General features: G+C 46.4%; 2 protein-coding genes across 2 annotated transcripts in view; both read right to left on the bottom strand.

The window, feature by feature from the left end:
- Window positions 1–2391, bottom strand: part of TBCD (tubulin folding cofactor D) — a 114773-nt gene extending 112382 nt beyond the window's left edge. The window contains exon 1 of the mRNA XM_066332116.1: window positions 2199–2391. Coding sequence (XP_066188213.1) covers window positions 2199–2376 — 178 coding nt within the window. The 5' untranslated portion in view covers window positions 2377–2391. The remainder of the gene's footprint in view (window positions 1–2198) is intronic.
- Window positions 2392–3340: 949 nt separating this feature from the next.
- FN3K (fructosamine 3 kinase) lies at window positions 3341–11234 on the bottom strand. The gene is made up of 6 exons (XM_066332113.1): window positions 10766–11234; window positions 9611–9762; window positions 8262–8353; window positions 7323–7405; window positions 6420–6542; window positions 3341–5649 (listed from the first exon to the last, which is right to left on the bottom strand). Exons 1-6 carry the CDS (start codon window positions 10910–10912, stop codon window positions 5311–5313), a joined length of 936 nt encoding a protein of 311 aa, XP_066188210.1. The 5' UTR covers window positions 10913–11234; the 3' UTR covers window positions 3341–5310.
- Between the last annotated feature and the right edge of the window lie 2923 nt (window positions 11235–14157).

The following is a 14157-nucleotide window of genomic DNA, read 5'->3' as shown; positions in this document are numbered from 1 at the left end:
GCTCTTACCACTGTGCTCCTTAAAACTGTTCACATCCCTTACTCTATTTTGCTGCCAGTAACACGGTCTCTTCATTTTGGATACTGACTTGAGAAAGGAAAAATTGAAATTGAATACTGGAAAAAATACAAATAACTTGCCAGAGCTTTCAGACACAAAATCTTTTTAATTTAAATCCAGAGTCAGAAAAAAGCAGCTATAGAAATAAAAGCAGTATTCCCAAGGAGATCATTAAGTGATCCAGTGTGGCACTGGAGATTGCCTGGCTCATTTTAGCTATTTGGTCAGAAAATAGCTTTTGAATCAGAAAACTAAAACCTCCTTAACATCCCCTTTTCTGTATTTGTTTTTCTCACAAACAACTTCACTCTCTGTCCTTTTGAAGTGTTGACACATCAACACTTACATTTAAGACATGACTCAAAGCCAACAGTGCTGCAGTTGACCAGTGGATGACACTGCACAACCACTTTCAGGCACCAGACCATCCAACAGCATCTTTGTGCAATTCCACTGGGATACCAGAATGCCAGCAAGAGGCAAACCTGAGCTCCTAATCATCACTGACTCTCCACCTTAATTAATGATGCCTTAAGCTGCATACAAACAGCAGTGAACACAAATTCCAACACCAAAGCAACAGCTTTCCAGCAGAAGTGGAACTGACGAGCAAATTCTTTTCCCAGGCCACAGCCTGGCAAAGATAAAATAAAACCCCAAATATAAAAGCTGAAGAGAATGAACCTAAACCAGATCCTCTAAAACTATTATTTCAAAAAAGATCTTCCTATATTTTCATACAAAATTGTAGTTGCAGATTAAACTGTTTCCCAAACTTCTGTTTCTAATGGTTCATCAAAAAATGAGCATCATGAGTTTTTCTGAGTGCTTTGGAAACTTTCATTAAAATCCTCTGAACAGGGGATTACTGTGTTTTCTGTTCCCAGAGAAAAGGTATTCCTTAAGTTTCAGGGTTCTAACCCACACATTGAGCCTCTTGGCAGATTTGGGACATTTTGTCCAAGAATATACTGAGTGTAATAACGCAGTACTGAACCATATACACCGTATCTTTTTTAAAGTATATTAAGACTGTATTTACTGGGCAACTATATACAGGCAGAAAGCTCAAAAATACAATTTAAATGCACAGAAACACTCCACATGATGTGACACAGAGAGGCACAGCAAGGCGATTTTTCCAGCAATGGTTTTTCCTGTCCCACTGAAATCTGACATTTCCTCTGTGATGCTGAACAACCTCACCAATGTGGGTTCCTGGGACTTCTGTCTGAACAGTTACAGGTCCATCATTTAGATGGAACAGTCAGTTCAGCCAACCACAATAATGCCACTGAGAAACCTCTGCTGGCTCACATCTCCAAATGTGGGGTTTCTGCTTTATTGTCTACCCACTTCATTTCTTGTTGTCAAAAACAAAGCTGCTGGGTCAATATTTTGACTGTGAGTTTTGCAATTTCACCATCCTTCGCAAAAATATCTGCAAAACGCCAGTCTGCTAAATTCAGTTGGCAAATACACAAAGCACCGAATGAACTTTTGCAAATCATCTCATCATAACATTGACCCAACACACCTTGAAACAGGCTGGTGAGCAGGACACTGCTACATGCACCTCACTATGGCCCTTCCAGGCCCAGCTGAGGCCCAGGGGCAGGACACCTTTCCTCAGGTGGCACAAAGTCAAACCAAGTTACCTCTGCTTGGAAAAACTTACATGATCTGTATGACGCCACTCTTCACATCTCCCATGAAAGGAAAAAGTAAAAATAGGAAATTGCCACTTTAAAGCACAAAATGAGTGTGTTTCGATGCATAATTAGGTTTAAAAGTTGCTTTGACAGACATACAAACTTTTAACTAAAGTATGGGCCTAAATTTGAATAGAAAACTGGAGGCCCAACATGAGCCAGAATTCAGATTTCTGGAATCTAAGACCTATGTTTTTATTCACAGTAGTTAAATACCAGGTAATAAAGGAATATCTATATGGAAAACAAAATGAGCAAAAAACTAAATCTGAACTATGTGTTGATGGAGTACCAGCACTATCACTGGCCCTAAAATTAGCGGTTTGGACCCTCTCTTGGTAAACAGCAACAATAAAATGAATGAGACATAATAAAATGCTAGTATCAAGCAATAGCAGGACCACTCCTTTTGGCTGCCGTGCTTACCTATGAACCGTTCCACGGCCATTTCCCTTGTCACCAGCTCGCCGAAGACTTCCCTCAGGTTCCCGATGAGCTCCGTGACCTCCCTGCTCTCGGTGAAGCTGTCCAGGATGTTCCTGTCGCTGATGGCAGCCGGCTCCCGCTCCTCGCCCTCCTCCGGCTCCCGGCCCGCTCCGTCCATGCCGGCGGGCCCGGCGCTGGCAGTGACAGAGGGAAGGCTCAGTCCCGCCGCCCCTCAGGGTGCGGGCAGGGCCGGTGCCGCCGCCCCTCACACCCCGCCCGGCCCCGCCATGCGGCCACCGCGCCCCTCCCGCAGCCCCGCCCGGCCCTACCGGCCTCCGCCGCCGGCCCGCAGCGCGGGGCTCCCGGAGCCGCTGCCTTCGCCCCTCCGGCCCGGCGCGGTGCCACCACCCGGCACAAGCGACCACCCGGGCGGGACAAGACACCAGCCGCGCCAAGCGCCCGGCGCCGCCCCGGGCCCGCCCCGCGCCGCCGCCGCTCCCGCCCGGCTACGGGCCGCCAGGAGGGACAAAGCCGGCCGCCGCGCCTCCGAGCGCGGGCACGGCCCCTCCGCGGGAAGCCGGAGCTGAGCGGCGGACACGGCCCGGGACACACACCGGGGACGGGGACACCCAGCCTGGGGACACCCACCGGGGACGGGGACACCCACCCTGGGGACACCCACCCTGGGGATACACACCGGGGACGGGGACACCCAGCCTGGGGACACCCACCGGAAACAGGAACATCCACTGGGGATGCGGACATCCAGCCTGGGAACACCCAGCGGAGACAAGACCTACTGGGGATTGGGGACACTCACCGGGGACATGGAAATGCACGGAGGATGGGGACATCCCCCCTGGGGACACCCACCAGCGATGGGACATCTAGGCTGGAGTCGGGGGGACACCCAACTGTGGGGTCTTGAGGATGGGGACACAGGCATGGGCACCCAAGCACTGGGTGAGGGATGGAGATAGGGACCCCCAGGGGTGGGCACCTGGGCATGGGGACCCCAGGGGAAAAGGACAAGGGTGGGGACAACCTCGGTTGCACAAGGTGTGTGGGAGACAGCCAGGTGATGCCGTTAGCAGTGACCTCCATTCCTTACCCGACCCACACCAAAACACTGCATTACGTGGTCAATATCACAACGCATTATCTAAACCTCATACAATTCTGGAAACAACATTTGAACCCTGAAAGCTACAACTGCAGCTCCACTGATTATACAAGAAATTCAAGGAGGAACTTCAACTCAGCTAGGATGTCAGAACAGGTAGTTGCTCTTCCCTGTGTCCAGCAGCTCCATCCACACCCAGATATTTTATCTTCAGGCTCAAATTCGTTCAATCAAACCACAGTCACAAAACACATGTAGAGCGAACGCCGGGTTTCTGCAAGGCAAGTGTTTTATTTGAGAAGAAATTTCAGTTCACAAGTACTTCCCAGTGAGACACAGGTCGGTTTGTTCACATCCATAAACACCAGTGCACATGCACTTTGCTCTTTCCTCAGACCAAGATCTTCCAGCCATCAGCTACAATCCCAGCTGTGTTCTAGCTCTACTGTTCCACTTTTCCACTGTTCTAGTTCTGTTAAGTTTTATAACCAACAGTGACAGATTCTTCCCATTTCAACAGAAATAATTTTTTTTCACTATTTGTATCATTTACAGAGAGCAAAGTACAGTTTTAAACCAATTACAACATCAAATTTTAAAATTTATTAAATCTTAATAGCACTACCATTTAAAGTTTTAAAAAAGCCTAAACATATTTGAGCACTTTTTAATAGAATATTTTAGTATTGGTCATGCCAACCATCTGAAGCCTGAATACTCAGGTCATTCATATCCAAATCTTCTAATCCCAATTTGTGAGACTGTGCTTACTTTTATTCTCCTTGCCACTTTCTTCCATTAAAACCCTCCAGAGTCACTAATGTCCTCTAGCTCAGATTGTACACCAATATCTTTGCTGAACACTTTTGTCCCCAAATCCCCACTGCCTCTGTATGTATTCTGTATTTTTCTGTAAAAATAAAGCAGTAAGGAACAATAAAACCCCTTACAAATCCATCAGATTTGACACTGTTCCTTCTATAAGCCTAGTGGTGGCACAACAGACCAGCTTTGCCCACTGCACTCATTTTCTAAAACTGAAAATATATCAAGCACCAACCAACCCAGCAGCCACAGGTGCTTCTTCTAACCCAGCCATGGAGGCTCTCTCCCACATTTTGTTGTCTTTTTACAAAGTTATTTAAATATGTCACTATTGTAGCACAACACGCTGAAATATCACACTAAAACGATGAAATGCTATTCTCAACTGAGTGGTAACAATCCACTTCTGACTGTACAGTTAATTATCAAGGAACTAGAGATCCTTCCAGAAAATACTACTAGAATTTCAGTTCTTATAGCAAGAGAAAAACAAATATGAGTAAATTAAATTAAATTAAATTAAATACTAGAAATATTACTAATTACATATGGTTGCCAAATGCAGCTAAAGGGCCTTGTCTGCTCATTAAATTAAAAAGAGAATTTTTCAGATTCACAGAATCTGACTGAAATTTTGGGTAAGGACAATTGACATGCAAAAGGAAAGGAAAGTGAAACAGAAGACCATGGAAATATTCCTGGGAAAAGGGCTGGCAACAGACAGAAAACTAAATCAGAACTAACTGAGGGCAGACATAAGGACTTGCTATTACTGCCAGCACCACTGTCCCGTAGCTGCAGCTCTCCACAACAAACTGCTGGAGCAGCAGCAGGACTGGGAAGATGCTGCTGTGGAACAACTGTGGGAGCACAGCAACTACAAGGTGAGAGAGCAAGGACAGGCTGACTGTCATGCTGCTTTCCAAGCCAGTGGAGCCTTGACAAACAGTGCAGCCCTTTCCTTCAGCAGGGAGGAATCTGTGCAGGGAAATTAGTGCCCAAGTTAAAGATTACACAATTGCTCTTAGTCAGTGAGGCTCAAAAGTGCGCTAAGCCTTCTCCATATCAAATGTTTTACCATCAATTCTGAGTTTGTGCTACTTGGAATGAGCAGGTGCAGCTCATACCTAAAGGACTGTGTCAGAATTTCTCAAAGGTACCTGGTTACTTTAGAAGTTTCCTCATCATGTTTAGGGTAGAGCCCCTGTACCCTGTCCCAAAATGGTTCCAGTGGTTTATGTAGTTAAAGAGCTGATACAACTTGTTCCGTTTCTCAAATCCTGGAGCTTTGGGTATTTTACTGTGATAGGCAGAGAAAAAAGAGCTGCTGAAGCCCCCAAACATTCCAGCAATGGCCAGTTCAAATTCAGAATGGCCATAGAAGCAGGCAGGGTCAAATATAATCGGCCCAGAGTCGTCCTCAGCCACATTCCCTGCCCACAGATCCCCGTGCAGGAGAGCAGGAACGATTTCTACATCACAGAACATTTCAGGAATCTTTGGCTGAAAAAAGCATAAACAGACATGTAACAATTAAAGAGTTTTGAAGAAAATAATAAATAAAATTAAGTTCTGTAGCATATTAAGAGCCTGAGCTGGCCAAATGCTGCCTGTGTTCAGCCCTCATGGAGTGCTTTGGACATTGATGGCAACAACAACAAGCCAGTGATAAATGTTCTGGATTGTTCTTGACAGAGCTTAGCAAAGCATTTAATTCATAGTCTAGTGTCAACACCTGGTACTGATGTATTATTTCTAGACATGGATACTGTTGGCTGTCATGAGTAATATAAAATAATTTCATTTAAACGAAAAAGTTTCAATGGCAAAAAAGACTGCAGTAAGCATCTGGACCAATGAACAGAAGAGAGGGGGAACATCCCTGGTGCTCTCTGAGTGCTGCATGGAACATGGCCTGAACCAGCCTCAGCTGTAAGCCTGGCCAGGTCAAATACAAATCTCTCCAGGCAGCAGAATTTCACCCACTTCTTAACACCAAGCTCTTAGGATTTTACCATATTACTATTATTATTAGCTGTATTCTCAGAAATAAATGTTAATGCTGAATTACAGGGGTTTTTCCACTATCCATAAAAATTGAAAGAATAACAGGAATTCTGTTCAGCTGACAGTGTTGCTGAACCCACTGTGAAGCTCATCCAGACCCTGCTCTTCATTCTAAGCTGGATAAATCCCTTATAAAACACCTTTACAATCCCACTGATACTCATTTGCTAAAATTCTAGAAAATGGATTTAAAACATGGTTCATACTTTCAGCTGTGACCAGAGTTCTCTGGCTTCTCTGTCTCCATAATCCTTTTCAATCATGTCCAGCTGAGCCTGGAGTCGGTGACGGATAAAGAAGGCTGGCCAGTCACTCTGCCACTCATTCACCTGCAAAATACAGCACAAGTTTGTCTCACAATTTTAACATATGTGCACTCAGGGTTAATAACAGAGATCCAGTTCAAACATTCAGTGCTGACACAATGGTCTGGACAATGTCAGTGTGACCAATGCACAGTGACATCAGATGTTTTGCTTTGGGAGTGCTGCTCTCCACCACACTTTAGTGGGGCTTCCTTTAATATAAGTTGTAGTTCTGGCTATTTTCATTCATTTCCATTTTTTAATGTATTTTAGAGGGAGGGTTTCTGGTGAGATCATTTCAGTTGTTCAATGTCATGTTTCAAATTTTCCTGGAACTGCAGAAGTATTAATTCATTTTTACTGGGTAACAAGTTTCTAATTTGGCGAAAAGTTGTACTGAGCAAAGAGTTTGAGATACTGGAGGTTCATTCAATTAAATCATAGAATGAAATCCTGACATGTGCAGAGCCAGAAAATGGCAGAATTATCTCCAAGAGCCCTTTCCAATGTCTCATGTGATGTGACATGATGAGGCTCTCCAAAAGCAGTGGAGAAATGCATACAGTAGGGGTTAATAAAACCAAAACATGGTACATGAAGGGACATTGATTTTTATTAAGTATTTTTTTAACTCAATCCATGGTGCCTGCTGGCCACATGCACAGTACCAGGGAACAGCGATGGAACAGGGAAATCAAAGCTGTGGTCAGAAAGCTGCAGACAAATGGAGCAAGCTCAGGTATGAGGAGTTTACAGACCTCTACAAGTGCCTGTTGGCTTTCAGAGCTGTGGAACAGACCATACCTGTGGGATATAACCACAGCAAGTGGCTGTGTGGAATCCAAACTGATCCACAAACTGGGCCTCGGAGTGACCGGCTCCTTTTCCTACAGAATAAAATAAATGTAAGGGGATTTGAGATCTTTACATGGTAAAGTTTGCAAACACAGAACTTAAGGCAGAAGAAATAACTTTAAGCAATAAGTTACGTTTATTTCATTGTCACAAACCTTTCTAAAGCTGGAAAGAAATCTTTTGGACTTGAAGATGCTGAATGGAAATGGAGGCCTGGTCAGTCACAGTCAGTGAGTTTGCTTTGGATGAAGCAGTTGGACATTCAGGAAAGGAGCCCAAATACAGAGACACAGTCTGCTGTTCTGGCACTTGGACATGTTGCCATTAAATGTGGCTTGGGTTTGATTCACAGATTATTTGGGACCTGCCAGTAATTGGCCTTCACTCAAAAAGAATGGATTATAATTTGTCTACCATTAAGAGTCAGACCAGACCACCTCTGAACTCACAGGAACAACACAGATACAGACTGGTACTTCCGATTTTAATAGTAACAACTTAAAAAAATAATTCTTTATGTAGCTGATTTTTTTTTCTCATTTATGCTTTAATTCACTTTGAGGAGCAGCCATTTTTTAATATTTTGCTACTTATTTGAGCTCAAAAATGTCATCCCCAACATCTTTAAAAGGAAGATTAATTCTGCATTTGCTAAGGGACAATAATCTGTAACCAGTAAATTATCTAAACCAATAGCAAGGAAAAATGGGATTTCAGTAAGCTCAAGAACATTTTAAGAGAATGAGAGTACATGAGGCTGAAAGGTTTCACTGACACTGAAGAAGAGTCCAAATTGTCAGTTTGACTTAGAAAAGTTGAAAGCAATGCTGTACCACAGCCAAAGGAATTGCTTCCTTTTTGGTTCAGCACATTACATCAATGCTTTACCAATTGTGCTTCCCTCAGCCTTCAGCTTCTCTCCAAGTTTCTGGTTATAAAGATGAAGCTCTGCTATCTGCTCTCCCAGCTTTGAAGAGTATCTGTAGGATCAAACAGACCAAAATGAAACTGAAACAAGTGAAAAAATATTACACAGAAAAAAAATAAACCAAAACCTCAATTAAGTATGACCAAGGCTATTTTTGACAAACACAGAACCTTAATCAATTTCACAAGAACCTAACAGGGAGTAAATTACTTGGTAACAGCTCTGAAGACACAGATAATACAGCAAACACACTAAATGCTCTTGCAAGAAAGGTAAAGAGAACACAAGGTGGTACAAACAGGAGCAGAAAAGGCAGGAGGGTCGTGTGCTCCTCCTTATCAGCCCCACTATCAGCAGAGAACAGAACATGGTATCTCCTGTTGGGCTTTACCCTTCCAAATCAGCTGAACAGCAGTTGACAGGGTAAGTCTGAAAAGAAGCCCTCAGCAGGGATTGAATCGAGGCTGCCTAATGCTGAAGGCAGACAACAAAAAAAAACAGTTAAATACTCCACAGATATCTTAACAGGAGTTTCAAGGATGGAAACTATTTTCTTCTCCATGCCCAGAATGGGTGGAAAATGATGGATTTAAAATTGCAACCAGAAGGACTAAGGTTAGACATTGAGAAATCCTTTCTAGGAACAGTGGGATGGATTAGAATAAACTGTTTGTGGGGGCTGTGGACTTGCCATTATTGTCCCAAATAAAATGGGTTGGACAAGAAGCTGCCAGAAGAGCCATAGGCGTGACACTGCTCCCATATAGAGGCCTGGAGCACAGCAGTGTTCCTGAAAATCTGTTTTCAGCAACACACAACTCCTGAATTCCATGTTCAGGTTGGCTGACAGATGAAATGCAAATTCATGTCATCTTAACTTAATCATGGCTTAAATCATACTGGAAGGTTCTACTTAGAGAAGCAGAGGTTTCAAAGACATAAGCATCCTGTAAGGTTAAAGAAACCTGCTGGGCTGGGAAAGGAAATGAAAAGTCTCATGAGAGAACGATGAGCCAAACTCAGCTGTGATTACATTTACTGCAGCAGCATCTCAGCACACAAATGGGTAGTGACAGCCATTTCTACAGCAGGAAAAGCAAAACGTGGACAAGGAGTGTGCACACACATATATAGATACATACATACATATATTTTAGTATGTACACAGAGAAACACAGGTCTCAGCAGAGAGAAGCTCTGTCTCTGAGATAATAAAGTGACTCTGCTCATGAAGTTTCCTGGCTGACTGTAAGACATTAAAAACAAAAAAGTGCCCCAAAACATAGTAAAAAGAGATGCATGGACATACTTGTTGAGGTGCTTCATCTTTAGGTACTCCATGGCAAACATGGCTCCTCCTCCAGGCAGGTCAATCACTTTGATGGGCTGAGGCACTCTCACAATCTTGGTTTTCTGAATCGCTTCCAAACTTGCCATTTCCCCTTCAAACATTACTCTAGCCTGTCAAGGAATAAGAACATCCTTGGGCTAAACTCTGGATGTCTACAATGAGTACTTTGGAAAAAAAACAGAGTTTTGCAAAGTGGCAAGGAGTTAATTCCTCTTGATAAAAGGAGAGAGCTGCAGCAAGGCTTCAGTCTACACATGAAGACTTCAGGACCTTAATCCTAACTACTTTTTTTTTTTTTTTTTTTTTTTTCCTAAATTCATTCCAGGGTTGTAGGATATGTCACATTTCACCCTGATTTCCAGCTGCTTATGAAGACACCAAACTACATGGATGCAACAGCAGAGGATAATGTGGCCACTGCTAAATGAGGTAACATTGAGCCTTTAACTGCTTTTTCTTTCCCACAGGCCACTGGATGGAGACCAAAGCACAAATATTCAGCATGTGCTTTGCATTTTTGAAGCAAAGGTGCTCTTCTTCATGGCAGTTTAGAATGATTTTGATATCGATAAAGCAAATTTCTGATGTACTCTGGTGCTAAAAAAAGGTAACTAAGTATTCATTTAGTAATATTCACTCAGTAATAGAAAAGTCATGAGTTTGGCTTGAGAAGCTGCAAGAGTTTTACTTTCAGAAATACAAAAAGCAATAGGGATGTTTGAAACTTTTGTAGCTTTAAAGATAATACATGAGTTTTAGTACTGGCCCCTGTTTGTGCCCTCCCATTATCGATCCTTCCAACTGGAACATGAAAAAGAATGCAGTGAATGCAAAGTCAGCTCTGGGCTTTTCCAAACTACAACTACCGCAATAACAGCTTTGTGGTTTTTTTACAGGAATTATAGCCCATTATCATTCCTGCTCTTGAGGGTTATCACATTGCATCACATTGCATTTCACACTAACCAAACCTGCTACAATAATTCTGGATACAAAACATACACAGCTTTAAAAAGAATACTGAGAACTGGAATAATTATGTATTATTAACGATCAGCTGCTTTTAAAACAAAAAGCTATCTCTATGCAATCATACGATCTGCTGGCATTGACCTGAGGTTTGTGGTTGATTTTTACAAATATCCGTCCTCTGTCTGTCTCATACGTTTGGCCTTGGCTGATGCATCCTCCCCCAGAGCTCCCCAGCGCCTTCAGAATGTTGGTGTTCAGCTCTGCCTTCAGGATCTTCTCCATGGTCATTTCCAGGCTGCTGCAGCCGCTCCTCTGCTAAACCTGCTGCGAAACAGGATTAAAGGTCTGGGTCCTTCTGCCACTGTCACTCTGCGATGAGGTAGGAAGGGCCACCCACCACAGAAAAAAATGGGGGAAAAAAAAAAAAAAAAAAAGGCAGATAAAAAAATAGCTCAGCCAGAGAGAATGTTTCAAAAAGCTTTGCTTGCCGTGGGTTTTTATAGCTATACGTGAAAAATAAAATTCTTTATAAATATTTGCTAGAATAAACTGGAGACATTAATTCTAGCGGAGGTGGGTCCTGGGGCCTCTCAGCGGTGCTGGAGCTGCTGGTATTTGTAGTTTGGAGCGGCGCTAAAGCTCCGGGATCGCCGCTGGTTTAGGCCGATCCACTAGAGGGAAGCTGAGGGCAGCCCCAGGAATGGCCACGGCCGCTGTATCGGGACATTTGGCGTGAAACACCAAACTCCAGCCCCAAAGGATGTGATCAAACCCGCTAATCGGCCGGGCGGGGTGCGGGGAGGAGGATGAGCCAGGCGGGGAGCCCGGCTGGAGCCCACGGTTCCCTGCGGAAATTCCTGCCGCCGGGACAGCGCTGTGGGCAGCGGGGAGATCCCGGCCCGGCCTCGGGACCCGCGGGCACAGCGCCGGGGAGCGGCACCCCGGGGCCGCCGTGAGGGGCGGCTGCTCCCGGTGTGAGGGGCGGCGGCTCCCGGTGTGAGGGGCGGCGGCTGCTCCCGGTGTGAGGGGCGGGTGTCCCGGTGTGAGGGGCGGCGGCTGCTCCCGGTGTGAGGGGCGGCGGCTGCTCCCGGTGTGAGGGGCGGCGGCTGCTCCCGGTGTGAGGGGCGGCGGCTCCCGGTGTGAGGGGCGGAGGCTGCTCCCGGTGTGAGGGGCGGCTGTCCCGGTGTGAGGGGCGGCTGTCCCGGTGTGAGGGGCGGCGGCTCCCGGTGTGAGGGGCGGCGGCTGTCCCGGTGTGAGGGGCGGCGGGTGTCCCGGTGTGAGGGGCGGAGGTTGTCCCGGTGTGAGGGGCGGCTGTCCCGGTGTGAGGGGCGGAGGCTGTCCCGGTGTGAGGGGCGGAGGCTGTCCCGGTGTGAGGGGCGGGGGCTGTCCCGGTGTGAGGGGCGGAGGCTGTCCCGGTGTGAGGGGCGGAGGTTGTCCCGGTGTGAGGGGCGGCTGCTCCCGGTGTGAGGGGCGGGGGCTGTCCCGGTGTGAGGGGCGGAGGCTGTCCCGGTGTGAGGGGCGGCTGCTCCCGGTGTGAGGGGCGGAGGTTGTCCCGGTGTGAGGGGCGGCTGCTCCCGGTGTGAGGGGCGGAGGCTGCTCCCGGTGTGAGGGGCGGGTGTCCCGGTGTGAGGGACGGAGGCTGTCCCGGTGTGAGGGGCGGAGGCTGCTCCCGGTGTGAGGGGCGGCGGCTCCCGGTGTGAGGGGCGGCGGGTGTCCCGGTGTGAGGGGCGGCGGGTGTCCCGGTGTGAGGGGCGGCGGGTGTCCCGGTGTGAGGGGCGGCTGTCCCGGTGTGAGGGGCGGCGGGTGTCCCGGTGTGAGGGGCGGCGGGTGTCCCGGTGTGAGGGGCGGCGGGTGTCCCGGTGTGAGGGGCGGCTGTCCCGGTGTGAGGGGCGGCGGGTGTCCCGGTGTGAGGGGCGGCGGGTGTCCCGGTGTGAGGGGCGGCGGCTGCTCCCGGTGTGAGGGGCGGGTGTCCCGGTGTGAGGGGCGGCTGTCCCGGTGTGCGGGAACAGATCCTGCCGTGTTGGGGAGGCTGTTCTCAGTGTAATGGGCAACTGCTCCTGCAGTGAGGGGCGGCTGTTCCCGCTGGGATGGGGGCAGTTCCCGCTGTTATGGGAACAGGTGCTCCCCGTGTGAGGGGACGCTGTTCCCGGTGTTGTGAGGGGCTGTTCCCGGTGCTATGAAGGACTGTTCCCGGTGTTGTGAGGGGATGCTGTTCCCGGTGCTATGAAGGACTGTTCCCGGTGTTGTGAGGGGACTGTTCCCGGTGTTGTGAGGGGACTGTTCCCGGTGTTGTGAGGGGACTGTTCCCGGTGCTGTGAGGGGACTGTTGCCGGTGCTATGAAGGACTGTTCCCGGTGCTATGAAGGACTGTTCCCGGTGTTGTGAGGGGACTGTTCCCGGTGCTGTGAGGGGACTGTTGCCGGTGCTATGAAGGACTGTTCCCGGTGCTATGAAGGACTGTTCCCGGTGTTGTGAGGGGACTGTTCCCGGTGTTGTGAGGGGACTGTTCCCGGTGTTGTGAGGGGACTGTTCCCGGTGCTGTGAAGGACTGTTCCCGGTGCTATGAAGGACTGTTCCCGGTGTGACGGCAGTCTGACGCTGTTCCCCACTCCGCCCTGTGGCCCTCCAGACCGTACAGGATTCCTGTGTAATGGCAGCACAAGCTCCATGTACGTACCGCACTGACAAAAATTAAAACGTGAAGCCTTATTTTAGAGCTTGCTCACCACAGAAATGGTGCTTTGGGATGAATGACACATGCAATGCCACCGAAAGGACATGACGTTCTGCTGCTGGATTTTCATTACATATTTTAACTTTTGATGTGCACAATACCATTTGTTTCACTGTTTTGTGTGGTTTTGTACAGCGGATAGATACCATTAGATTCAATTCTTAATTCCATGAAATCTGGACAGTGACTTACTAATAAAAATAAAAGAAAGTCCTGTCTTTTTTGCAAATGATTAAAAACATAAAAATGAGTCATAGGTCTGTATATTCAGATGCATTTGAAATGCACTTAAAATGCATTTAAAACAATGAATACATATTAAACACAATTAAAATGTGCTCATTACAATAAAATGTATTAAATATACTTAACTATGTATTTATCATTGTTAAATTCCAACAATAGTGTGACAAATTCTGTAGTGCTACAATTGTGCATTTGGATTCCTTGTGAAGTTCCCTCAGTAACTTTTAAGGACAAACTTCACTAAGCTAAAAATGGATCTATAATTATTATGTACATGCACAGCAAGGTTTTGTCTCATTAGTCTATATAATTATTTTAATAAATGTTTTTGTCAGTTTTTTAGTACTTTGGGGAATTAATTTGTAAGTTAAATACTTTCCCATAAGAATCAATTACATTTCATACCACTCTGTGAGAAAGTTCTAGGAGAAAAGTGCCACAGACACTGTGGTAAAAGAAACACAACTTGAAGAACACTATTGCAAAAATAAATAAATTTAATGCTTCTTGAAAATAAATCCTTTCTTCAGATTGTTTAGAAATCATTTCTTTA

The sequence above is a fragment of the Sylvia atricapilla genome, chromosome 18, assembly GCF_009819655.1.
Source record: "Sylvia atricapilla isolate bSylAtr1 chromosome 18, bSylAtr1.pri, whole genome shotgun sequence".
NCBI classification, from domain to species: Eukaryota; Metazoa; Chordata; class Aves; order Passeriformes; family Sylviidae; genus Sylvia; species Sylvia atricapilla.
Note: the sequence above shows the minus strand (reverse complement) of the source record. Positions and strands in the feature narration are given on the sequence as shown.